This window comes from Gymnoscopelus microlampas (genome assembly GCF_963454915.1).
Source record: "Gymnoscopelus microlampas genome assembly, chromosome: 10".
Lineage (NCBI taxonomy): Eukaryota > Metazoa > Chordata > Actinopteri > Myctophiformes > Myctophidae > Gymnoscopelus > Gymnoscopelus microlampas.
The window spans coordinates 21,667,709-21,694,038 of NC_139947.1; the positions used below are offsets into that span (position 1 = coordinate 21,667,709).

General features: G+C 34.1%; 1 protein-coding gene across 1 annotated transcript in view; it reads right to left on the minus strand.

The window, feature by feature from the left end:
* The window catches only part of pex10 (peroxisomal biogenesis factor 10), a 48,829-nt gene extending 23,273 nt beyond the window's left edge, over positions 1-25,556 (minus strand). The window contains exon 1 of the mRNA XM_084069262.1: positions 25,242-25,556. Within this exon, the coding sequence (XP_083925388.1) occupies positions 25,242-25,353 (112 nt within the window). The 5' untranslated portion in view covers positions 25,354-25,556. The remainder of the gene's footprint in view (positions 1-25,241) is intronic.
* Positions 25,557-26,330: the final 774 nt, after the last annotated feature.

Here is a 26,330-nt window from a genome sequence, read left to right on the forward strand (position 1 = left end):
AATCCAAAAAACATAGTTATCACCCAACAACTATATATTAATGTTCCCCATGGTCTCTTGTACACCTGTGATGATTATCAATATATTTTACAGCAGCAATTATTAATAATAAATTATTGAAATATTACAGAATCCCATCCGTTTCAATGTAATCTTTAGAAAAATCATAACAAATCCAAAAAACATAGTTATCACCCAACAACTATATATTAATGGGCCCCTAGGTCTCTTGTACATCTGTGATGATTATCAATATGTTTTACAGCAGCAATTATTAATAATAAATTATTGAAATATTACAGAATCCCATCCGTTTCAATGTAATCTTTAGAAAAATTATAAGAAATCCAAAAAACATAGTTATCACCCAACAACTATATATTAATGTGCCCCTAGGTCTCTTGTACATCTGTGATGATTATCAATATGTTTTACAGCAGCAATTATTAATAATAAATTATTGAAATATTACAGAATCCCATCCGTTTCAATGTAATCTTTAGAAAAATCATAAGAAATCCAAAAAACATAGTTATCACCCAACAACTATATATTAATGTGCCCCTAGGTCTCTTGTACATCTGTGATGATTATCAATATGTTTTACAGCAGCAATTATTAATAATAAATTATTGAAATATTACAGAATCCCATCCATTTCAATGTAATCTTTAGAAAAATCGGGGGAAAAAATCCAAAAAACATAGTTATCACCCAACAACTATATATTAATGTTCCCCATGGTCTCTTGTACACCTGTGATGATTATCAATATATTTTACAGCAGCAATTATTAATAATAAATTATTGAAATATTACAGAATCCCATCCGTTTCAATGTAATCTTTAGAAAAATCATAACAAATCCAAAAAACATAGTTATCACCCAACAACTATATATTAATGTGCCCCTAGGTCTCTTGTACACCTGTGATGATTATCAATATGTTTTACAGCAGCAATTATTAATAATAAATTATTGAAATATTACAGAATCCCATCCGTTTCAATGTAATCTTTAGAAAAATCATAAGAAATCCAAAAAACATAGTTATCACCCAACAACTATATATTAATGTTCCCCATGGTCTCTTGTACACCTTTGATGATTATCAATATGTTTTACAGCAGCAATTATTAATAATAAATTATTGAAATATTACAGAATCCCATCCGTTTCAATGTAATCTTTAGAAAAATCATAAGAAATCCAAAAAACATAGTTATCACCCAACAACTATATATTAATGTTCCCCATGGTCTCTTGTACACCTGTGATGATTATCAATATGTTTTACAGCAGCAATTATTAATAATAAATTATTGAAATATTACAGAATCCCATCCGTTTCAATGTAATCTTTAGAAAAATCATAAGAAATCCAAAAAACATAGTTATCACCCAACAACTATATATTAATGTGCCCCTAGGTCTCTTGTACATCTGTGATGATTATCAATATGTTTTACAGCAGCAATTATTAATAATAAATTATTGAAATATTACAGAATCCCATCCATTTCAATGTAATCTTTAGAAAAATCGGGGGAAAAAATCCAAAAAACATAGTTATCACCCAACAACTATATATTAATGTTCCCCATGGTCTCTTGTACACCTGTGATGATTATCAATATATTTTACAGCAGCAATTATTAATAATAAATTATTGAAATATTACAGAATCCCATCCGTTTCAATGTAATCTTTAGAAAAATCATAACAAATCCAAAAAACATAGTTATCACCCAACAACTATATATTAATGTGCCCCTAGGTCTCTTGTACACCTGTGATGATTATCAATATGTTTTACAGCAGCAATTATTAATAATAAATTATTGAAATATTACAGAATCCCATCCGTTTCAATGTAATCTTTAGAAAAATCATAAGAAATCCAAAAAACATAGTTATCACCCAACAACTATATATTAATGTTCCCCATGGTCTCTTGTACACCTGTGATGATTATCAATATGTTTTACAGCAGCAATTATTAATAATAAATTATTGAAATATTACAGAATCCCATCCGTTTCAATGTAATCTTTAGAAAAATCATAAGAAATCCAAAAAACATAGTTATCACCCAACAACTATATATTAATGTTCCCCATGGTCTCTTGTACACCTGTGATGATTATCAATATGTTTTACAGCAGCAATTATTAATAATAAATTATTGAAATATTACAGAATCCCATCCATTTCAATGTAATCTTTAGAAAAATTATAAGAAATCCAAAAAACATAGTTATCACCCAACAACTATATATTAATGTGCCCCTAGGTCTCTTGTACATCTGTGATGATTATCAATATGTTTTAAAGCAGCAATTATTAATAATAAATTATTGAAATATTACAGAATCCCATCCGTTTCAATGTAATCTTTAGAAAAATCATAAGAAATCCAAAAAACATAGTTATCACCCAACAACTATATATTAATGTGCCCCTAGGTCTCTTGTACATCTGTGATGATTATCAATATGTTTTACAGCAGCAATTATTAATAATAAATTATTGAAATATTACAGAATCCCATCCATTTCAATGTAATCTTTAGAAAAATCGGGGGAAAAAATCCAAAAAACATAGTTATCACCCAACAACTATATATTAATGTTCCCCATGGTCTCTTGTACACCTGTGATGATTATCAATATATTTTACAGCAGCAATTATTAATAATAAATTATTGAAATATTACAGAATCCCATCCGTTTCAATGTAATCTTTAGAAAAATCATAACAAATCCAAAAAACATAGTTATCACCCAACAACTATATATTAATGTGCCCCTAGGTCTCTTGTACACCTGTGATGATTATCAATATGTTTTACAGCAGCAATTATTAATAATAAATTATTGAAATATTACAGAATCCCATCCGTTTCAATGTAATCTTTAGAAAAATCATAAGAAATCCAAAAAACATAGTTATCACCCAACAACTATATATTAATGTGCCCCTAGGTCTCTTGTACACCTGTGATGATTATCAATATGTTTTACAGCAGCAATTATTAATAATAAATGATTGAAATATTACAGAATCCCATCCATTTCAATGTAATCTTTAGAAAAATCATAAAAAATCCAAAAAACATAGTTATCACCCAACAACTATATATTAATGTGCCCCTAGGTCTCTTGTACATCTGTGATGATTATCAATATGTTTTACAGCAGCAATTATTAATAATAAATTATTGAAATATTACAGAATCCCATCCGTTTCAATGTAATCTTTAGAAAACTCATAAGAAATCCAAAAAACATAGTTATCACCCAACAACTATATATTAATGTGCCCCTAGGTCTCTTGTACATCTGTGATGATTATCAATATGTTTTACAGCAGCAATTATTAATAATAAATTATTGAAATATTACAGAATCCCATCCATTTCAATGTAATCTTTAGAAAAATCGGGGGGAAAAATCCAAAAAACATAGTTATCACCCAACAACTATATATTAATGTTCCCCATGGTCTCTTGTACACCTGTGATGATTATCAATATGTTTTACAGCAGCAATTATTAATAATAAATTATTGAAATATTACAGAATCCCATCCGTTTCAATGTAATCTTTAGAAAAATCATAACAAATCCAAAAAACATAGTTATCACCCAACAACTATATATTAATGTGCCCCTAGGTGTCTTGTACACCTGTGATGATTATCAATATGTTTTACAGCAGCAATTATTAATAATAAATTATTGAAATATTACAGAATCCCATCCATTTCAATGTAATCTTTAGAAAAATCATAAAAAATCCAAAAAACATAGTTATCGCCCAACAACTATATATTAATGTTCCCCATGGTCTCTCGTACATCTGTGATGATTATCAATATGTTTTACAGCAGTAATTATTAATAATAAATTATTGAAATATTACAGAATCCCATCCATTTCAATGTAATCTTTAGAAAAATCGAAAAAAATCCAAAAAACATAGTTATCGCCCAACAACTATATATTAATGTGCCCCATGGTCTCTTGTACACCTGTGATGATTATCAATATGTTTTACAGTAGCAATTATTAATAATAAATTATTGAAATATTACAGAATCCCATCCATTTCAATGTAATTTTTCAAAAAAATCATAAAAACTTCAAAGAACATAGTTATAACCCAACAACTATATATTAATGTGCCCCATGGTCTCTTGTACACATGTGATGATTATCAATATGTTTTACAGCTGCAATTATTAATAATAAATTATTGAAATATTACAGAATCCCATCCATTTCAATGTAATCTTTAGAAAAATCCAAAAAAATCCAAAAAACATAGTTATCGCCCAACAACTATATATTAATGTTCCCCATGGTCTCTCGTACACCTGTGATGATTATCAATATGTTTTACAGCAGCAATTATTAATAATAAATTATTGAAATATTACAGAATCCCTTCCATTTCAATGTAATCTTTAGAAAAATCATAAACATTTCAAAAAACATAGTTATCACCCAACAACTATATATTAATGTGCCCCATGGTCTCCTGAACACCTGTGATGATTATCAATATGTTTTACAGCAGCAATTATTAATAATAAATTATTGAAACATTACAGAATCCCATCCATTTCAATGTCATTTAAAAAAAATTATAGCGTAGCTTTAAGCACTGCTTACTATGGGATATCATCGCCCCCTGGCGATCGCACAGAGCAACAACAGGACTCACTGAACTCCAATGTCCATTGGATAAGGGCCGTATGACGCAAACCGGAAACCGGTAGTGGTATAAATACCACTGTGTCACATGAGCTCTTCTACCACTCTGCCTACGCGAAGCACACAGAGCCAACGAAGGCTAGCAGCCTAGCCTTTTGTTCGTCTCGTGTCTCGACGGAAGAGGGAAAAGATGGAGGCACCTCGTCACTGCGCGTTCCGAGGATGCGGTTTCCTGGTCGCTGCGGACGACGACCACTGCCTCTGCATCTCCTGCCTTGGCCCGAGCCATGACTGGCTCGCTTGCGAGCGGGGTCAGGACAAAGGCGGCTGCGGGCCATGTGGGATGTTCTCCGAGGCCCAGCTAGACCGGCGCCTGCAAAGGGTTATGGACCTAGCGGCCTCGACAAGCGGCGGTGCTAGCCCCGAAGGGGTGCAGTACGTTAGTCCGACAGCGCATTCCTCTGACAGCGCAGCGCTCCGACGTTTCCAATACTAAACCTGAACCAAACCCGCACCCTAACCCTAACCGCACGCGGATGCCACATAGTCGGAGAAAAGGTCTGTCGGATTAACGCATGCCTCCCCCAGAAGCTCCCCCAGCAAAGGCACCGAGGAAGCTTGCACTAGCCCGGGGGCCTTGGGCCCTCCGCTCCACTCGGCCCCACGCGCCAGTGGAGCCATCAGCAAGGTCCGGGATGAGCAGGCCTCGAGGGCCGCTCCCTCATCCCCCGACCGAGAGGTCGCTGCCGAGGCTGTCGGGCCTCCCATCCTTCTCCCCCACCACCTCCATATCCGCATGGGGAGACACTGCCACGGAATGCAGCGACTCAGACGGCGAGGATGAGGAATTCATCGTGGTGGTGGACGAGGAGGAGGATATAGGCCCAACATGGCTCTCACAGCCGACTTAGAGAGACTACAGTGGCTCGAGCTCGCCTCTGGTTGCAAGGCCATCTTGACCTCGGGTCTGAAAAGCCTCTCGCTCAAACCGGACAACCTCTTCGACACCGCTGCCGACTGGATCATCAAGACCAAGGCGGCGGAGAAGCAGCTCGAGGAGACAACCACAGGCCTCCTCTCAACCCCCGTAACCCCCGCTGTGGCCAGGCCTCAACAGCAAGGGGCTGCAGGCGGCAGACGCACCTCTGGACGTCAGCGTGGTACATCCAGGGCGTCCTCCACCAGAGCTAGTTCCTGGGAGCGACCCGATAGCTCTCTTGGTTTCCAGGACGTAAGGCGTAAGGACGACAAGAAAGCTGGGTAAGTACTACACCGGGGCAAGGTTCCGAGACTACGTCTGGAGAGCCGACAGCGTCTCGTATCCCCATGGGAACGGGCGCGCGCTCTGTGACGAGACCGACATTAGCCCAGCTAGCGCTACCGAGCAATGCTACAGGGTGGATGTCTACGGTGTGTGGGATTCCCCGTCTACGTCACGGGCTTTCCCCACCGTCGATCGGTCAGAGCCCGACGTGGCAGGTGACGTCAGCAGCCCCCACCATCCCCACGAACCCTCTCGCTCGATGCTTTTCCGAATGGAAAGCATGCAAACCGAATCCTTGGGTGCTGCGCACCATGTTAACAGGATACAGGTTGCAATTTTCGAGCAAACCTCCACTATCGGTTAAGATAGTGTTCTCCCACGCGTCGGGCCAAGCGGCCATAACGCTGAGGGAAGAGGTTTCAGCTCTCCTGAGCAAGGGTGCAATCAGTGATTTATCTCCGGATCAGAACCGACTGGGTTATTATTCGGAGTTTTTCCTGGTGAAAAGAAGAGGGGGGGGGGGGGGGGGGGGCGTAAGACCTATTCTGAACCTGAAGGGTTTGAACAGAATTCTGAAGCTTTTTATATTAAACTTCGTATGCTCACAACAGCGACGCTGTTGAAGACGATATGAAAAAGCAATTGGTGGACGGGTATAGATATCAAGGATACCTATCTTTACGTCCCAATCTAACCGCCGCACCGCAAAGTCCCTGCGCTTCGGTTACGAAGGCGAGACGTGCGAGCATGCGGTACTCCCGTCCGGCATGTCACTAAGCCACAGGGTTTTTTTCGTGACTGTGCACGGAGGCGGCGATAGCCCCGCTGCGGCAGCAGGGTCTGCGTCTGGCGACATATGTAGACAACTGGCTGCTGGCAGCGGACTCCAGGGTGGAGGTGGCACGGCACACGGAGGTGGCCATTACGCACCTGCAGTCCCTGGGCTTCACAATCGACGCTCAGGAGTGCGCTCTGATTCTTCCCAGCTAGCCACCTTCGTGGGAATTTTGGATTCCACCACGATGGTTGCGCGCCTGTCTCAGGACAGGACGGCGAGCTCTTTGACATGTGTGCGCTCCCTGCGCCGGGTCATGTGCAGGACATGCATGCAAGCCGCGGGTCTCATGGCTTCGGCCATACGCCTGACCCGGTTGGGCAGATTCCACGAGAGACCTTTCCAGCAATGGATGCGGTCTCTGAGGATACCGCAGACCATGGGCTCACGGAAAGTGGTAGTGACATCACAGTTTGTGTCGTCACTCGAACCATGAACACACACGGCCTTCCTATGCAGAGGGGTCAGGATACGGGTAGGCACAGTAGTGTCCTGGAAGGTGATTACCATGGACGCCAGCTTCTCAGGTGAGGATACCTGGAGTTGCTGGGAGTCTTCCTCGCTCTCGAGGGTTTCAAGAGCCACATCGTGGGGTGCCATGTCCTGGTCAGAACGGAGAATGTCACAACGATATGTTCTGCCTACAAACAAGGAGGCTTGGGGTCTCTTGTTTTGGTCAGATTAGCGCGCGTGCTGACGCCTTGGAGCGTACAACATTCGGCTTCACTACGCGCCACTCATGTACCGGGCCTCCTGAGACAGCGGTGCAGACCGGTTGTCCAAAACCAGGGCTCCGGTACGGGGACTGGCCACTATGCCCGAGGACGTTGGGCCTGATCTGGGCCCGGTTCGGCCGGTGCTCGCGGTTATTCTCGATCGATCACCTTGGGAGTAGACGCCTTGGCACACGGGTTGGCCGGGCATGCTACTCTGCAAAATGTGTCTCCACCCCTAGACCTGATTCGTCCAACACTGGAAAGGATCAGGATCCAGGGCGGAGTGGTCCTGCTGGTGGTACCAGCGTGGGGCTCTTGGAGGTCGGAGATCACTCCCCTCCTCTGTGATGAGCCATGGCCTCTCCCCCGGTTCAGGAACCTCCTGAGACAGGGTGGGGACGAGGTGTTCCACGAGGACCCCCATGGACTAGACCTGTGGGTTTACCCCGTGAAGAGTCGAGTCTGGGCCCGCAAGGGCTGCCCCCCTGACGTGGTGGCCACCTTTCAGGGGGCGAGAGCAGAATCCACCGGAGGTCGGTACGATATCTGGTGGAATATGTTCGAAACATGGTGCCTGGAGTAGTCACCTCCGGTGATTGCTTTTCAGGCACCCGGGAGAAGCGTTCTGATCTACCTGCTGGGCAGGCTGGACCACGACTTGGCCTTCTCCACCTTGAAGCCTCAAAACGGTGCTCCTGGTGGCCCTTTTTACGGCATGACGCGTCTGTGACATGCAGGCGCTCTCGGTGAGTGGGGCTGCATGTTGCTTTCGGACGACGGCAGGAGGGTTTTGTTGAAACCCAACTTGGCCTTTGTGTCCCACACCGGCGCAGTTGCGGGGACTGGGGGCTTTTCATCCTCCGCCGTTCTTTTCGGCAAAGGATGAACGGTTACTTTGTCTCTGTCCAGTGAGGGCTCTGAAGCTCTACTGTTAGAGGACAGCTATGGGCCGTAGGTCGTCTCAGCCTTTCGTCGCCTTTGGCCGAGGTCAGAGGTAGGCGATGGCTAAACCGACCCTGTCCAGATGGATTGTGGAGGCGAGGAGGATTCGGTTGGCGTACGAGAGTAGAGGGGTCCACTGGGACTGAGGGCCCTCTCTGCTCGGAGCGTAGCTGCATCTTGGGCCCTTTACAAAGGGGTGTCGATGCAGGTGATCTGCTCCGCGGCTGACTGGTCATCTCCCTCGACCTTTGCATCTTCTTACAGCCTTGACGTGGCGGCATCTACGATGGCGCGTACAGTCTTGGGTGTGGGAGCTGACTCCGGGTAGAAGAGTCTGGACATGCCTTAGGGCATGTCTTTTCTCCTTGTGTGAGTGCAGCAGCCGGGTTCCGACGGGGTCTGCGAGGCGTGCTCTCTCTCTCCCCGTCACGGTTTAATTGGTCGTTTCTCAACCTTTTTGCACCTTTCTTACTGGTGGGGGAGTGTAAACTTGCCTTGGGGCATGTTTCTTCTCCCTGTAAGTTTGCAGTGGCCAGTTTCATGGTAGGGAATGCGAGGGGTGCCCGGGGGCATGCTTCTCTTCCTACCTGGCTGGCCTTCCTTGCCCTCCTGGGACCGGCTAAGCATGGTCCAGGGAGGAGGAGGCCTTGGTTTCTCTGTCACTGGTTGGATAATCTAGGTTTTATCCTGTATTGGTGACGGACAGGATTTATGTCCGTCAAGGTTTTGCCTTTTCAGTCCTGCGCGTCCCGACCCGATGGGTCTGGGGTGCCTGTAGGTCAGGGTCCTGCCGGGGGCAGGTCCTGAGGCCTTGGGCAAGCGTGTGGGTAAGGGTTGTCACAACTGGGGGCTCCCCTGGGGGACGTGTATGTGTCCCATAGTAAGCAGTTGCTTAAAGCTACGCTATAATAACTATGTTTTTTTAATCTTTTATGATTTTTTTGAAAAATTACATTGAAATGGATGGGATTCTGTAATATTTCAATAATTATTATTAATACTTGCTACTGTAAAACATATTGGTAATCATCACAGGTGTACAAGAGACCATGGGGCACATTAATATATAGTTGTTGGGTGATAACTATATTTTTTGGATTTGTTATGATTTTTCTAAAGATTACATTGAAATGGATGGGATTCTGTAATATCTCAATAATTTATTATTAATAATTGCTGCTGTAAAACATATTGATAATCATCACAGGTGTACGAGAGACCATGGGGAACATTAATATATAGTTGTTGGGCGATAACTATGTTTTTTGGATTTTTTTCGATTTTTCTAAAGATTACATTGAAATGGATGGGATTCTGTAATATTTCAATAATTTATTATTAATAATTGCTGCTGTAAAACATATTGATAATCATCACAGGTGTACAAGAGACCTAGGGGCACATTAATATATAGTTGTTGGGTGATAACTATGTTTTTTGGATTTGTTATGATTTTTCTAAAGATTACATTGAAACGGATGGGATTCTGTAATATTTCAATAATTTATTATTAATAATTGCTGCTGTAAAACATATTGATAATCATCACAGATGTACAAGAGACCTAGGGGCACATTAATATATAGTTGTTGGGTGATAACTATGTTTTTTGGATTTCTTATGATTTTTCTAAAGATTACATTGAAACGGATGGGATTCTGTAATATTTCAATAATTTATTATTAATAATTGCTGCTGTAAAACATATTGATAATCATCACAGATGTACAAGAGACCTAGGGGCACATTAATATATAGTTGTTGGGTGATAACTATGTTTTTTGGATTTTTTATGATTTTTCTAAAGATTACATTGAAATGGATGGGATTCTGTAATATTTCAATCATTTATTATTAATAATTGCTGCTGTAAAACATATTGATAATCATCACAGGTGTACAAGAGACCTAGGGGCACATTAATATATAGTTGTTGGGTGATAACTATGTTTTTTGGATTTCTTATGATTTTTCTAAAGATTACATTGAAACGGATGGGATTCTGTAATATTTCAATAATTTATTATTAATAATTGCTGCTGTAAAACATATTGATAATCATCACAGGTGTACAAGAGACCTAGGGGCACATTAATATATAGTTGTTGGGTGATAACTATGTTTCTTGGATTTGTTATGATTTTTCTAAAAATTACATTGAAATGGATGGGATTCTGTAATATTTCAATAATTTATTATTAATAATTGCTGCTGTAAAACATATTGATAATCATCACAGGTGTACAAGAGACCATGGGGAACATTAATATATAGTTGTTGGGTGATAACTATGTTTTTTGGATTTTTTTCCCCGATTTTTCTAAAGATTACATTGAAATGGATGGGATTCTGTAATATTTCAATAATTTATTATTAATAATTGCTGCTGTAAAACATATTGATAATCATCACAGGTGTACAAGAGACCTAGGGGCACATTAATATATAGTTGTTGGGTGATAACTATGTTTTTTGGATTTCTTATGATTTTTCTAAAGATTACATTGAAACGGATGGGATTCTGTAATATTTCAATAATTTATTATTAATAATTGCTGCTGTAAAACATATTGATAATCATCACAGGTGTACAAGAGACCTAGGGGCACATTAATATATAGTTGTTGGGTGATAACTATGTTTCTTGGATTTGTTATGATTTTTCTAAAAATTACATTGAAATGGATGGGATTCTGTAATATTTCAATAATTTATTATTAATAATTGCTGCTGTAAAACATATTGATAATCATCACAGGTGTACAAGAGACCATGGGGAACATTAATATATAGTTGTTGGGTGATAACTATGTTTTTTGGATTTTTTTCCCCGATTTTTCTAAAGATTACATTGAAACGGATGGGATTCTGTAATATTTCAATAATTTATTATTAATAATTGCTGCTGTAAAACATATTGATAATCATCACAGGTGTACAAGAGACCTAGGGGCACATTAATATATAGTTGTTGGGTGATAACTATGTTTTTTGGATTTGTTATGATTTTTCTAAAAATGACATTGAAACGGATGGGATTCTGTAATATTTCAATAATTTATTATTAATAATTGCTGCTGTAAAACATATTGATAATCATCACAGGTGTACAAGAGACCATGGGGAACATTAATATATAGTTGTTGGGTGATAACTATGTTTTTTGGATTTGTCATGATCTTTCTAAAGATTACATTGAAACGGATGGGATTCTGTAATATTTCAATAATTTATTATTAATAATTGCTGCTGTAAAACATATTGATAATCATCACAGGTGTACAAGAGACCATGGGGAACATTAATATATAGTTGTTGGGTGATAACTATGTTTTTTGGATTTTCTTCGATTTTTCTAAAGATTACATTGAAACGGATGGGATTCTGTAATATTTCAATAATTTATTATTAATAATTGCTGCTGTAAAACATATTGATAATCATCACAGGTGTACGAGAGACCATGGGGAACATTAATATATAGTTGTTGGGCGATAACTATGTTTTTTGGATTTTTCCCCCGATTTTTCTAAAGATTACATTGAAATGGATGGGATTCTGTAATATTTCAATAATTTATTATTAATAATTGCTGCTGTAAAACATATTGATAATCATCACAGGTGTACAAGAGACCTAGGGGCACATTAATATATAGTTGTTGGGCGATAACTATGTTTTTTGGATTTTTTATGATTTTTCTAAAGATTACCTTGAAATGGATGGGATTCTGTAATATTTCAATAATTTATTATTAATAATTGCTGCTGTAAAACATATTGATAATCATCACAGGTGTACAAGAGACCTAGGGGCACATTAATATATAGTTGTTGGGTGATAACTATGTTTTTTGGATTTGTTATGATTTTTCTAAAAATTACATTGAAATGGATGGGATTCTGTAATATTTCAATAATTTATTATTAATAATTGCTGCTGTAAAACATATTGATAATCATCACAGGTGTACAAGAGACCTAAGGGCACATTAATATATAGTTGTTGGGTGATAACTATGTTTTTTGGATTTGTTATGATTTTTCTAAAGATTACATTGAAACGTATGGGATTCTGTAATATTTCAATAATTGATTATTAATAATTGCTGCTGTAAAACATATTGATAATCATCACAGGTGTACGAGAGACCATGGGGAACATTAATATATAGTTGTTGGGCGATAACTATGTTTTGGGGATTTTTTTCGATTTTTCTAAAGATTACATTGAAACGGATGGGATTCTGTAATATTTCAATAATTTATTATTAATAATTGCTGCTGTAAAACATATTGATAATCATCACAGGTGTAAAAGAGACCTAGGGGCACATTAATATATAGTTGTTGGGTGATAACTATGTTTTTTGGATTTGTTATGATTTTTCTAAAAATGACATTGAAACGGATGGGATTCTGTAATATTTCAATAATTTATTATTAATAATTGCTGCTGTAAAACATATTGATAATCATCACAGGTGTACAAGAGACCATGGGGAACATTAATATATAGTTGTTGGGTGATAACTATGTTTTTTGGATTTGTTATGATTTTTCTAAAAATTACATTGAAATGGATGGGATTCTGTAATATTTCAATAATTTATTATTAATAATTGCTGCTGTAAAACATATTGATAATCATCACAGGTGTACAAGAGACCTAAGGGCACATTAATATATAGTTGTTGGGTGATAACTATGTTTTTTGGATTTGTTATGATTTTTCTAAAGATTACATTGAAACGGATGGGATTCTGTAATATTTCAATAATTGATTATTAATAATTGCTGCTGTAAAACATATTGATAATCATCACAGGTGTAAAAGAGACCTAGGGGCACATTAATATATAGTTGTTGGGTGATAACTATGTTTTTTGGATTTGTTATGATTTTTCTAAAAATGACATTGAAACGGATGGGATTCTGTAATATTTCAATAATTTATTATTAATAATTGCTGCTGTAAAACATATTGATAATCATCACAGGTGTACAAGAGACCATGGGGAACATTAATATATAGTTGTTGGGTGATAACTATGTTTTTTGGATTTTCTTCGATTTTTCTAAAGATTACATTGAAACGGATGGGATTCTGTAATATTTCAATAATTTATTATTAATAATTGCTGCTGTAAAACATATTGATAATCATCACAGATGTACAAGAGACCTAGGGGCACATTAATATATAGTTGTTGGGTGATAACTATGTTTTTTGGATTTTCTTCGATTTTTCTAAAGATTACATTGAAACGGATGGGATTCTGTAATATTTCAATAATTTATTATTAATAATTGCTGCTGTAAAACATATTGATAATCATCACAGATGTACAAGAGACCTAGGGGCACATTAATATATAGTTGTTGGGTGATAACTATGTTTTTTGGATTTCTTATGATTTTTCTAAAGATTACATTGAAACGGATGGGATTCTGTAATATTTCAATAATTTATTATTAATAATTGCTGCTGTAAAACATATTGATAATCATCACAGATGTACAAGAGACCTAGGGGCACATTAATATATAGTTGTTGGGTGATAACTATGTTTTTTGGATTTTTTTATGATTTTTCTAAAGATTACATTGAAATGGATGGGATTCTGTAATATTTCAATCATTTATTATTAATAATTGCTGCTGTAAAACATATTGATAATCATCACAGGTGTACAAGAGACCTAGGGGCACATTAATATATAGTTGTTGGGTGATAACTATGTTTTTTGGATTTCTTATGATTTTTCTAAAGATTACATTGAAACGGATGGGATTCTGTAATATTTCAATAATTTATTATTAATAATTGCTGCTGTAAAACATATTGATAATCATCACAGGTGTACAAGAGACCTAGGGGCACATTAATATATAGTTGTTGGGTGATAACTATGTTTCTTGGATTTGTTATGATTTTTCTAAAAATTACATTGAAATGGATGGGATTCTGTAATATTTCAATAATTTATTATTAATAATTGCTGCTGTAAAACATATTGATAATCATCACAGGTGTACAAGAGACCATGGGGAACATTAATATATAGTTGTTGGGTGATAACTATGTTTTTTGGATTTTTTTCCCCGATTTTTCTAAAGATTACATTGAAATGGATGGGATTCTGTAATATTTCAATAATTTATTATTAATAATTGCTGCTGTAAAACATATTGATAATCATCACAGATGTACAAGAGACCTAGGGGCACATTAATATATAGTTGTTGGGTGATAACTATGTTTTTTGGATTTCTTATGATTTTTCTAAAGATTACATTGAAACGGATGGGATTCTGTAATATTTCAATCATTTATTATTAATAATTGCTGCTGTAAAACATATTGATAATCATCACAGGTGTACAAGAGACCTAGGGGCACATTAATATATAGTTGTTGGGTGATAACTATGTTTCTTGGATTTGTTATGATTTTTCTAAAAATTACATTGAAATGGATGGGATTCTGTAATATTTCAATAATTTATTATTAATAATTGCTGCTGTAAAACATATTGATAATCATCACAGGTGTACAAGAGACCATGGGGAACATTAATATATAGTTGTTGGGTGATAACTATGTTTTTTGGATTTTTTTCCCCGATTTTTCTAAAGATTACATTGAAACGGATGGGATTCTGTAATATTTCAATAATTTATTATTAATAATTGCTGCTGTAAAACATATTGATAATCATCACAGGTGTACAAGAGACCTAGGGGCACATTAATATATAGTTGTTGGGTGATAACTATGTTTTTTGGATTTGTTATGATTTTTCTAAAAATGACATTGAAACGGATGGGATTCTGTAATATTTCAATAATTTATTATTAATAATTGCTGCTGTAAAACATATTGATAATCATCACAGGTGTACAAGAGACCATGGGGAACATTAATATATAGTTGTTGGGTGATAACTATGTTTTTTGGATTTGTCATGATCTTTCTAAAGATTACATTGAAACGGATGGGATTCTGTAATATTTCAATAATTTATTATTAATAATTGCTGCTGTAAAACATATTGATAATCATCACAGGTGTACAAGAGACCATGGGGAACATTAATATATAGTTGTTGGGTGATAACTATGTTTTTTGGATTTTCTTCGATTTTTCTAAAGATTACATTGAAACGGATGGGATTCTGTAATATTTCAATAATTTATTATTAATAATTGCTGCTGTAAAACATATTGATAATCATCACAGGTGTACGAGAGACCATGGGGAACATTAATATATAGTTGTTGGGCGATAACTATGTTTTGGGGATTTTTTTCAATTTTTCTAAAGATTACATTGAAACGGATGGGATTCTGTAATATTTCAATAATTTATTATTAATAATTGCTGCTGTAAAACATATTGATAATCATCACAGGTGTACAAGAGACCTAGGGGCACATTAATATATAGTTGTTGGGTGATAACTATGTTTTTTGGATTTGTTATGATTTTTCTAAAAATGACATTGAAACGGATGGGATTCTGTAATATTTCAATAATTTATTATTAATAATTGCTGCTGTAAAACATATTGATAATCATCACAGGTGTACAAGAGACCATGGGGAACATTAATATATAGTTGTTGGGTGATAACTATGTTTTTTGGATTTTCTTCGATTTTTCTAAAGATTACATTGAAACGGATGGGATTCTGTAATATTTCAATAATTTATTATTAATAATTGCTGCTGTAAAACATATTGATAATCATCACAGGTGTACGAGAGACCATGGGGAACATTAATATATAGTTGTTGGGCGATAACTATGTTTTGGGGATTTTTTTCGATTTTTCTAAAGATTACATTGAAATGGATGGGATTCTGTAATATTTCAATAATTGATTATTAATAATTGCTGCTGTAAAACATATTGATAATCATCACAGATGTACAAGAGACCTAGGGACACATTAATATATAGTTGTTGGGTGATAACTATGTTTTTTGGATTTGTTATGATTTTTCTAAAGATTACATTGAAACGGATGGGATTCTGTAATATTTCAATCATTTATTATTAATAATTGCTGCTGTAAAACATATTGATAATCATCACAGGTGTACAAGAGACCATGGGGAACATTAATATATAGTTGTTGGGTGATAACTATGTTTTTTGGATTTTTCCCCCGATTTTTCTAAAGATTACATTGAAATGGATGGGATTCTGTAATATTTCAATAATTTATTATTAATAATTGCTGCTGTAAAACATATTGATAATCATCACAGGTGTACAAGAGACCTAGGGGCACATTAATATATAGTTGTTGGGCGATAACTATGTTTTTTGGATTTTTTATGATTTTTCTAAAGATTACATTGAAATGGATGGGATTCTGTAATATTTCAATAATTTATTATTAATAATTGCTGCTGTAAAACATATTGATAATCATCACAGGTGTACAAGAGACCTAGGGGCACATTAATATATAGTTGTTGGGTGATAACTATGTTTTTTGGATTTGTTATGATTTTTCTAAAAATTACATTGAAATGGATGGGATTCTGTAATATTTCAATAATTTATTATTAATAATTGCTGCTGTAAAACATATTGATAATCATCACAGGTGTACAAGAGACCTAAGGGCACATTAATATATAGTTGTTGGGTGATAACTATGTTTTTTGGATTTGTTATGATTTTTCTAAAGATTACATTGAAACGTATGGGATTCTGTAATATTTCAATAATTGATTATTAATAATTGCTGCTGTAAAACATATTGATAATCATCACAGGTGTACAAGAGACCATGGGGAACATTAATATATAGTTGTTGGGTGATAACTATGTTTTTTGGATTTTTTTCCCCGATTTTTCTAAAGATTACATTGAAATGGATGGGATTCTGTAATATTTCAATAATTTATTATTAATAATTGCTGCTGTAAAACATATTGATAATCATCACAGGTGTACAAGAGACCTAGGGGCACATTAATATATAGTTGTTGGGTGATAACTATGTTTTTTGGATTTCTTATGATTTTTCTAAAGATTACATTGAAACGGATGGGATTCTGTAATATTTCAATAATTTATTATTAATAATTGCTGCTGTAAAACATATTGATAATCATCACAGGTGTACAAGAGACCTAGGGGCACATTAATATATAGTTGTTGGGTGATAACTATGTTTCTTGCTTTTGTTATGATTTTTCTAAAAATTACATTGAAATGGATGGGATTCTGTAATATTTCAATAATTTATTATTAATAATTGCTGCTGTAAAACATATTGATAATCATCACAGGTGTACAAGAGACCATGGGGAACATTAATATATAGTTGTTGGGTGATAACTATGTTTTTTGGATTTTTTTCCCCGATTTTTCTAAAGATTACATTGAAATGGATGGGATTCTGTAATATTTCAATAATTTATTATTAATAATTGCTGCTGTAAAACATATTGATAATCATCACAGATGTACAAGAGACCTAGGGGCACATTAATATATAGTTGTTGGGTGATAACTATGTTTTTTGGATTTCTTATGATTTTTCTAAAGATTACATTGAAACGGATGGGATTCTGTAATATTTCAATAATTTATTATTAATAATTGCTGCTGTAAAACATATTGATAATCATCACAGATGTACAAGAGACCTAGGGGCACATTAATATATAGTTGTTGGGTGATAACTATGTTTTTTGGATTTCTTATAATTTTTCTAAAGATTACATTGAAATGGATGGGATTCTGTAATATTTCAATAATTTATTATTAATAATTGCTGCTGTAAAACATATTGATAATCATCACAGGTGTACAAGAGACCTAAGGGCACATTAATATATAATTGTTGGGTGATAACTATGTTTTTTGGATTTGTTATGATTTTTCTAAAGATTACATTGAAACGGATGGGATTCTGTAATATTTCAATAATTTATTATTAATAATTGCTGCTGTAAAACATATTGATAATCATCACAGATGTACAAGAGACCTAGGGGCACATTAATATATAGTTGTTGGGTGATAACTATGTTTTTTTGATTTCTTATGATTTTTCTAAAGATTACATTGAAACGGATGGGATTCTGTAATATTTCAATAATTTATTATTAATAATTACTGCTGTAAAACATATTGATAATCATCACAGGTGTACAAGAGACCATGGGGAACATTAATATATAGTTGTTGGGTGATAACTATGTTTTTTGGATTTTTTCCCCCGATTTTTCTAAAGATTACATTGAAATGGATTGGATTCTGTAATATTTCAATAATTTATTATTAATAATTGCTGCTGTAAAACATATTGATAATCATCACAGGTGTACAAGAGACCTAGGGGCACATTAATATATAGTTGTTGGGCGATAGCTATGTTTTTTGGATTTTTTATGATTTTTCTAAAGATTACATTGAAATGGATGGGATTCTGTAATATTTCAATAATTTATTATTAATAATTGCTGCTGTAAAACATATTGATAATCATCACAGGTGTACAAGAGACCTAGGGGCACATTAATATATAGTTGTTGGGTGATAACTATGTTTTTTGGATTTCTTATGATTTTTCTAAAGATTACATTGAAACGGATGGGATTCTGTAATATTTCAATAATGTATTATTAATAATTGCTGCTGTAAAACATATTGATAATCATCATAGATGTACAAGAGACCATGGGGAACATTGATATATAGTTGTTGGGTGATAACTATGTTTTTTTGATTTCTTATGATTTTTCTAAAGATTACATTGAAACGGATGGGATTCTGTAATATTTCAATAATTTATTATTAATAATTGCTGCTGTAAAACATATTGATAATCATCATAGATGTACAAGAGACCTAGGGACACATTAATATATAGTTGTTGGGTGATAACTATGTTTTTTGGATTTTTCCCCCGACTTTTCTAAAGATTACATTGAAATGGATGGGATTCTGTAATATTTCAATAATTTATTATTAATAATTGCTACTGTAAAACATATTGATAATCATCACAGGTGTACACGAGACCATGGGGCACATTAATATATAGTTGTTGGGTGATAACTGTTCTTTGACGTTTTTATGTTTTTTTGAAAAATGACATTGAAATGGATGGGATTCTGTAATATTTCAATAATTTATTATTAATAATTGCTACTGTAAAACATATTGATAATCATCACAGGTGTACACGAGACCATGGGGCACATTAATATATAGTTGTTGGCTGATAACTATGTTCTTTGAAGTTTTTATGATTTTTTTTGAAAAATGATATTGAAATGGATGGGATTCTGTAATATTTCAATAATTTATTATTAATAATTGCTACTGTAAAACATATTGATAATCATCAGAGGTGTACACGAGACCATGGGGCACATTAATATATAGTTGTTGGGTGATAACTATGTTTTTTGGATTTGTTATTATTTTTCTAAAGATTACATTGAAACGGATGGGATTCTGTAATATTTCAATAATGTATTATTAATAATTGCTGCTGTAAAACATATTGATAATCATCACAGGTGTACAAGAGACCATGGGGAACATTAATATATAGTTGTTGGGTGATAACTATGTTTTTTGGATTTCTTATGATTTTTCTAAAGATTACATTGAAACGGATGGGATTCTGTAATATTTCAATAATTTATTATTAATAATTGCTGCTGTAAAACATATTGATAATCATCACAGGTGTACAAGAGACCATGGGGAACATTAATATATAGTTGTTGGGTGATAACTATGTTTTTTGGATTTTTTTCCCCGACTTTTCTAAAGATTACATTGAAATGGATGGGATTCTGTAATATTTCAATAATTTATTATTAATAATTGCTACTGTAAAACATATTGATAATCATCACAGGTGTACACGAGACCATGGGGCACATTAATATATAGTTGTTGGGTGATAACTGTTCTTTGAAGTTTTTATGATTTTTTTGAAAAATTATATTGAAATGGATGGGATTCTGTAATATTTCAATAATTTATTATTAATAATTGCTACTGTAAAACATATTGATAATCATCAGAGGTGTACACGAGACCATGGGGCACATTAATATATAGTTGTTGGGTGATAACTATGTTTTTTGGATTTCTTATGATTTTTCTAAAGATTACATTGAAACGGATGGGATTCTGTAATATTTCAATAATTTATTATTAATAATTGCTGCTGTAAAACATATTGATAATCATCACAGGTTTACAAGAGACCTAGGGGCACATTAATATATAGTTGTTGGGTGATAACTATGTTTTTTGGATTTGTTATGATTTTTCTAAAGATTACATTGAAACGGATGGGATTCTGTAATATTTCAATAATTTATTATTAATAATTGCTGCTGTAAAACATATTGATAATCATCACAGGTGTACAAGAGACCTAGGGGCACATTAATATATAGTTGTTGGGTGATAACTATGTTTTTTGGATTTGTTATGATTTTTCTAAAGATTACATTGAAACAGATGGGATTCTGTAATATTTCAATAATGTATTATTAATAATTGCTGCTGTAAAACATATTGATAATCATCATAGATGTACAAGAGACCTAGGGACACATTAATATATAGTTGTTGGGTGATAACTATGTTTTTTTTGATTTCTTATGATTTTTCTAAAGATTACATTGAAACGGATGGGATTCTGTAATATTTCAATAATTTATTATTAATAATTGCTGCTGTAAAACATATTGATAATCATCATAGATGTACAAGAGACCTAGGGACACATTAATATATAGTTGTTGGGTGATAACTATGTTTTTTGGATTTCTTATAATTTTTCTAAAGATTACATTGAAATGGATGGGATTCTGTAATATTTCAATAATTTATTATTAATAATTGCTACTGTAAAACATATTGATAATCATCACAGGTGTACACGAGACCATGGGGCACATTAATATATAGTTGTTGGGTGATAACTGTTCTTTGAAGTTTTTATGTTTTTTTTAAAAATGACATTGAAATGGATGGGATTCTGTAATATTTCAATAATTTATTATTAATAATTGCTACTGTAAAACATATTGATAATCATCACAGGTGTACACGAGACCATGGGGCACATTAATATATAGTTGTTGGCTGATAACTATGTTCTTTGAAGTTTTTATGATTTTTTTGAAAAATTATATTGAAATGGATGGGATTCTGTAATATTTCAATAATTTATTATTAATAATTGCTACTGTAAAACATATTGATAATCATCAGAGGTGTACACGAGACCATGGGGCACATTAATATATAGTTGTTGGGTGATAACTATGTTTTTTGGATTTGTTATGATTTTTCTAAAGATTACATTGAAACGGATGGGATTCTGTAATATTTCAATAATGTATTATTAATAATTGCTGCTGTAAAACATATTGATAATCATCACAGGTGTACAAGAGACCATGGGGAACATTAATATATAGTTGTTGGGTGATAACTATGTTTTTTGGATTTCTTATGATTTTTCTAAAGATTACATTGAAACGGATGGGATTCTGTAATATTTCAATAATTTATTATTAATAATTGCTGCTGTAAAACATATTGATAATCATCACAGGTGTACAAGAGACCATGGGGAACATTAATATATAGTTGTTGGGTGATAACTATGTTTTTGGATTTTTTCCCCGACTTTTCTAAAGATTACATTGAAATGGATGGGATTCTGTAATATTTCAATAATTTATTATTAATAATTGCTACTGTAAAACATATTGATAATCATCACAGGTGTACACGAGACCATGGGGCACATTAATATATAGTTGTTGGGTGATAACTGTTCTTTGAAGTTTTTATGATTTTTTGGAAAAATTATATTGAAATGGATGGGATTCTGTAATATTTCAATAATTTATTATTAATAATTGCTACTGTAAAACATATTGATAATCATCAGAGGTGTACACGAGACCATGGGGCACATTAATATATAGTTGTTGGGTGATAACTATGTTTTTTGGATTTCTTATGATTTTTCTAAAGATTACATTGAAACGGATGGGATTCTGTAATATTTCAATAATTTATTATTAATAATTGCTGCTGTAAAACATATTGATAATCATCACAGGTGTACAAGAGACCTAGGGGCACATTAATATATAGTTGTTGGGTGATAACTATGTTTTTTGGATTTGTTATGATTTTTCTAAAGATTACATTGAAACGGATGGGATTCTGTAATATTTCAATAATTTATTATTAATAATTGCTGCTGTAAAACATATTGAGAATCATCACAGGTGTACAAGAGACCTAGGGGCACATTAATATATAGTTGTTGGGTGATAACTATGTTTTTTGGATTTGTTATGATTTTTCTAAAGATTACATTGAAACAGATGGGATTCTGTAATATTTCAATAATGTATTATTAATAATTGCTGCTGTAAAACATATTGATAATCATCACAGGTGTACAAGAGACCATGGGGAACATTAATATATAGTTGTTGGGTGATAACTATGTTCTTTGAAGTTTTTATGATTTTTTGAAAAATGACATTGAAATGGATGGGATTCTGTAATATTTCAATAATTTATTATTAATAATTGCTACTGTAAAACATATTGATAATCATCACAGGTGTACACGAGACCATGGGGCACATTAATATATAGTTGTTGGGTGATAACTATGTTCTTTGAAGTTTTTATGGTTTTTTGAAAAATGACATTGAAATGGATGGGATTCTGTAATATTTCAATAATTTATTATTAATAATTGCTACTGTAAAACATATTGATAATCATCACAGGTGTACACGAGACCATGGGGCACATTAATATATAGTTGTTGGCTGATAACTATGTTCTTTGAAGTTTTTATGATTTAAAAAAAAATATATATTGAAATGGATGGGATTCTGTAATATTTCAATAATGTATTATTAATAATTGCTACTGTAAAACATATTGATAATCATCAGAGGTGTACACGAGACCATGGGGCACATTAATATATAGTTGTTGGGTGATAACTATGTTTTTTGAAGTTTTTATGATTTTTTGAAAAATGACATTGAAATGGATGGGATTCTGTAATATTTCAATAATTTATTATTAATAATTGCTACTGTAAAACATATTGATAATCATCACAGGTGTACAAGAGACCATGGGGCACATTAATATATAGTTGTTGGGTGATAACTATGTTCTTTGAAGTTTTTATGTCTTTTTGAAAAATGACATTGAAATGGATGGGGATTCTGTAATATTTCAATATTTTATTATTAATAATTGCTACTGTAAAACATATTGGTAATCATCACAGGTGTACAAGAGACCATGGGGCACATTAATATATAGTTGTTGGGTGATAACTATGTTCTTTGAAGTTTTTATGATTTTTTGAAAAATGACATTGAAATGGATGGGATTCTGTAATATCTCAATAATTTATTATTCATAATTGCTGCTGTAAAACATATTGATAATCATCACAGGTGTACAGAAGACCATGGGGCACATTAATATATAGTTGTTAGGTGATAACTATGTTTCTTGATTTTTTTAATGATTTTTTGAAAAATTACATTGAAATGGATGGGATTCTGTAATATTTCAATATTTTATTAGTAATAATTGCTACAGTAAAACATATTTATAATCATCCATGGTTTGCAGGAGACCATGGGGCACATTAACATTTAGTCGTTGTGTGATAACTATGTTTTTCTGAATGAATTTCCTAAAATGTACATTGAAATAGATGGGATTCTGCAATATTTAAATATTTTATTATTAATAATCGGTGCAGTAAAACATATTGGTAATAATTACATATTGTAAAGGAGACACTTGGGCACAATAATATTTAGTTGCTGGTTGATAACTCTGTTTTTACAATTTTCTATGATTTTCCAAATATTACATTGAATTTGATGGAATTCTGTAATATTTCAATATTTTATTATTAATAATCGGTACAGTAAAATATATTGGTAATATTCACATATTGTAAAGGACACACATGGGCAGACTAACATTTAGTTGCAGGGTGATAACTCTGTTTCTAGATTTTTTTATGATTTTCCAAAAAATTACATTGAACTGTACTGGATTCTGTAATATTTCAATATTTTATTATTAATAATTTGTGCAGTAAAACATTTCGGTAATAATTACAGACGAGAACATTAGACACAAACAATGTTTTTAGATTGTTTTATTACATTTTTACATGTATACATTGAAGTAACTGGGATTTACGATTTCATTGAACGCACCATCAGTTCGCCTAACCGTAAAAAGCCACGTAGCTGCGCAATCATTTTTGAAGCACGGCTAGTGCGACTGACTCTTTCTGAAGAGCGGCCAGCGTGACTGCAGTAATTAATTGTCTTGTATCAATATATAGTCCACATCTGACGATACAAAAATGCATAAAGATGTTCACGAATATTTCACAAGGGACAAGTAAGTAAGTTGTCAAATGAGTAGAGTAAAAAATACAATATTTGCCTCTGAGATGGTAAAGTATAGTATAAAGTATCGAAAATTAGACATCCCCGCAAAGTAGAGCAATAATAGTGCAAGCCAATGGCTTCAAGCCAGTGTAATCAAAACACACACAAACTGACGGTGAATGGTGATTGTGTAAAGTCGGAACAGGTGTGTACGCAACAGCTTTTGTACCTAAGTACAATAAACAGACAGAGAACCTCTGAAGATAAGCTAAACATAAGCAGACTTGCCAGCGATGGTGTGAAAAGCCTCATTCGCGTTGTTCCTCAGATATGTTTGATAGTATTCATCCTTCTGGCTGGACCTGATCAGCTGAGACTGGTTGGCATCCACCAGAGACATGATGATCACTGCAGCAGCAGGCTAACGTTATAGCGGCTCTCCTGCTGTCTTACCTTAGCGTGCATGACAATGACAGCATGAGAGAAGAATGAGGTGCAAAGCAGTGTATGAACGACTCAAGTGGATAAGAGGTGTTAAACTTAAATCTTAAAGAAATAAAGTAGGATAATGGTAATCATGTGCTATCTAGGCTACTTTAGCAATCCGGAAAACAATCCTTACTCTGAAAAACAAAAATGAACGGTTACAGAACTCTTAGGGGTCACAGCCCCACTCCGTGGCTGGATGCGGCCATTACAAGCGCTTCACTTTGATGTTTGACTTCTAGAAAGGGACAAACTCTGTGCCAAACAGTGAGTCACATTCATGTTACGTATGTATACTCAGTGGTGAAAAAAGTACTCAAGTATCAATACTGCAATGTAGACATAATATGTTACAAGAAAAAGTCCAGTAATCAAAAATGACTTGAGTAAAAGTACAAAAGTGTATCAAAAGTACAAAAGTAGGAAGTACTCATTATGCAGAATGTCCCATTTGTCCCAAGTTTTCAAATGTATATCAATCTTTTGAAAATAGCAGATCTACAAGCTCACAATGAGTCGCATCGTGACGCATTGTGAGCTTGTAGATCGGCTATTTTCAAATAGCCGATCTACGATATATTCACTATTTTCAAATAGCCGAAGTATACAAGAGCTGAAGTGGTTAATGTATGTTTTGTAATAAGAATCAAAATCTGCAAAGTAACTAGTAACTCAAGTTTTCAAATAATTGTAGTGGAGTAAAAAGTACAATATTTGCCTCTGAGATGTAGTGGAGTAGAAGTAAAAGTATTGAAATTTGGAAATACTCCAGTAAACTAAAAAATACCTAAAAAGTGTACGTAAGTACAGTACTTGAGTAAATGTACTTACTGTAGTTACTTTACACCGCTGATGTTACTTATGTATACTGGAGCTCATCTCAGTGATAAA